Source organism: Glycine max, chromosome 11 (assembly GCF_000004515.6).
Source record: "Glycine max cultivar Williams 82 chromosome 11, Glycine_max_v4.0, whole genome shotgun sequence".
Classification (NCBI taxonomy): domain Eukaryota; kingdom Viridiplantae; phylum Streptophyta; class Magnoliopsida; order Fabales; family Fabaceae; genus Glycine; species Glycine max.
The window spans coordinates 35,233,785-35,237,071 of record NC_038247.2 but is presented as its reverse complement, the minus strand read 5'-3'; the positions used below and the strand labels follow the sequence as shown (position 1 = coordinate 35,237,071).

The following is a 3,287-nucleotide window of genomic DNA, read 5'->3' as shown; positions in this document are numbered from 1 at the left end:
CAAGTGAAATTTGAATTTTCCTCCAATTTTGTGTGACACTTTGGCTATAAATAGAGGTCATGTGTGTGCATTTTTTGGGATCTTTGATCATTTGAATATTAACTTCAAATTTCAGAGCTCTTTTAGAGCACAAAATTTCGTTCTCTTCTCTTCCTCTCCCTTCATTCATCTCCTTCTTCCTCCAAGCTCTTATCCATGGCCTCCTATGGTGGTGAGCTTCTTCTAGACTCATCTTTTCCTTGAAGTGGCGTCTCCTCTCTCTCTTACTTCTCCATTCTGTTGCCATTCATCTTCCAAGAAGCAAAGGAATCCATTGATGAAGAAGATCCTAGGCCTACAAGCTTCAATGGAGCTTACATCACGTTGTATGTTGTGTATGTACATAGGGGGTGCAGTGACCTTGTTAGATATCCCTGGTGGGAGAAATAGAGTGGTTAAAGAGTTTTAAGCATCTCCGGAGGGGGATGACTTAGAATCTTTAATTATCCACGGTCAGTGCATTGATGGTGCCCATGTTTCATGCTTCGTATGACATGGAAATAGTATAAACTTTGTTAGTAAGTACTTGTAGTTTCTCATGAGGAGGAATACTTGTACTTGGAGGCATGTCACTCGATTTGGAACTCCTTGAGACTCTGGCTGATCACTATGGGGGGGGGGGAGGAGGGAGTTTCCTGTGCATGACAGGGTGACCTCGACACTTACTGCCTAGTTTTCCTAAATGAGAGTGTCGTGTGGACACGCTTAGGCTATTTCCTTGGGGATGGTACCGCATTGCATTTGAGAGTTGAGGTCAGGTACATGTATCATACTGAGCATGATTGATTGGAACTATGGACGGATGATGACTACTTGTTGAGTGTATGTTGGACTAATGGATGTTTGTGTATGTTTATGGTATTTGATAATGTTTTCTTAATAATTATGATTATTTGATTTTTGTATTAGCTTCTTTTATAATAAACTCACCCGTCATAATTTTTGTACCGTGTGGTTGGTACCTGTGATGATCGTGAACTTTTGTTCGGGGGAGCAGAATGAAAACAATAGAGTACGAGAAGTGAGATTCTTTTGTGGAGCCGCCGAGCCGACGTGATGACGTTGGGATTATTTTGGGAGAGAGTTGTGTTTTGTTAATCAACTCCTCCGTAGCTGTTTACATAATTCTTTTTTTTAATTAAGGATGTAAATCACATATTTAATTATATGTATGAACAAATTTATTTTCCATTATGTGATTGATGTGTATTGAGTTACTATGCCTATATATATATATTCATTTAAGTAATGGTGCGTTGTTTGGGAATGTATATCATGGAAAAATTTACTTTAATTTTTCATAAGCAAATTAACGGAGTTTTCATTTAAAAATTGAAATTCTCATGGTTTAGAATGGTGATATCATAGCGACGAGGCAGGTCGTTACATTAGTGGTATCAGAGCTAGTCGAACCTTTTCAGCTAGTGAGTTGTGAGTCTGCTATGTTTTTCTGTGCATTTTGTGGTTGCCTCGTTGAATGCTTGATGTTTGTTGTTTGCAATTGGAACTTACTCACTTTGTTGTGTTTCCATGAGTTATAGAGATTTGATTTTTGTAGTCATAACATGTTTGTTCTCCTGATGTTTGCTATACCATGAGTTTCAATGTCGTGTCACGAGTTATCAGAGTGGCCATCTGTATAATTTGTGAAGTGCAATGAGATGATATGGAAAGCGATCAAGAAATACTAATGATAGAAGGTGAGTGTTAATGTCTCGAGAGAGGACTAGTTTAGAGGAATACTTTCTCGAGGCATTAACTCTCAAAAGTAACCAAGTAGGGACTCGAGATGGTTGTGATTTTTGTGTTGTTCTTTTTCTTCTGTGTATTCTTTCCATGTCTCACTTCCTGGTGTGTATAGGGAGTGATGGCTGGATGGAATGATCATGCGATAGTTGATGCTCTCCAAGCCTTAGCTCAGGCTATAGGGAATCCAAATAGGGGAGAAGTTGTTGGAGCTGTTGAGTACCAAGGGTTGGACCGCTTCCAACAAAACAATCCTCCTGCTTTCAATGGAGGATACAACCCTGATGGTGCTCATAATTGGATAAGGGAAATTGAGAAAATATTCCAAGTGATGGCATGTCCGGAGGGGCAAAAAGTCGCTTTTGGTACATATACTCTGGTGGAAGAAGCTGAATATTGGTGGGAGACTGCTCGCCAATGCCTAGAGGCTGAAGGTCAAGATATGACCTGGGATGTCTTCAAGAGGGTATTTTTGGAGAAATACTTTCCTGAGGATGTTACGAACAAGAAGAAGATGGAGTTCTTGGAGCTCAAACAGGGAAACATGACTGTGGCTGAATATGCAGCCAAGTTTGAGGAGCTGGTGAGATATTTCCCCCATTATCAAGGAAGAGATGACGAAAGTTCCAAATGTGTGAAGTTTCTGAACGGCTTGCGACCTGAAGTGAAGTAAGTTGTGAATTACCAGGGTTTTCGTCAGTTTCCACTCTTGGTAAACATGTTTCAGATTTGGGATGAAGACTCTCGAGACAGGGCAACCTATTATAGGAGTACAAGCCCAATGAAGAACAAAAATAATGAAACTCGACATAGGCTAAAACCGTACTCGACCCCTCCCAAGCAATATGGTAATCGTCCTAACAATCAAAGGACTATTGCTCTAGGGTTTGTGGGTGGTAGTGGTAGCAAACCCAATACTTTCCCCACTCAGATCACTTGTTACAAATGTGGTAAGCCAAGGCACATCTCCTCAAATTATACTGATAAAGGCGTGACCTATTTTAATTGTAGACAAAAGGGGCATGTTCAGAGAGATTGTCCATATCCCAATAAGGAGCAAAATGGTGGGGGCCTGAATGACCAAACTGGACATCTGAAGGCCACGGGAAAAGTCTTTACCCTTAACGGTGCCGAAGCTTCGAAATCCAAAGATCTAATCCAAGGTAAATGTTTCATTATGGGATTCCCTTACTTGTGTTATTCAATTCCGGTGCAACCCATTCTTTTATATCCTGTTCGTGTGTAGGGAAACTTAAGCTTTCTATGTCTTCTTTAAATAAAGATCTGGTGCTAGAAACCCCAACTAGTGGTTTTGTGTTAACTTCTAATGTGTGTTTGAATTGTCCTGTGGAAATTTCTGGTAGAACATTCTTGATTAATCTGATTTGTTTGCCTTTGAGCCAAATTGATGTTATTCTGGGTATGGACTGGTTATCTTCCAACCATGTCTTGTTAAACTATTTTGATAAAACTATGGTGTTTGATGATTCTGGAGTGAGTAA

At 39.9% G+C, this 3,287-nt stretch overlaps 1 protein-coding gene across 1 annotated transcript; it reads left to right on the top strand.

The window, feature by feature from the left end:
• Window positions 1-1,906: 1,906 nt before the first annotated feature.
• Window positions 1,907-2,458, top strand: LOC102665537 (uncharacterized). Its single transcript, XM_006591721.1, has one exon. It carries the CDS (start codon window positions 1,907-1,909, stop codon window positions 2,456-2,458), a length of 552 nt encoding a protein of 183 aa, XP_006591784.1.
• The last annotated feature ends 829 nt before the right edge of the window (window positions 2,459-3,287 follow it).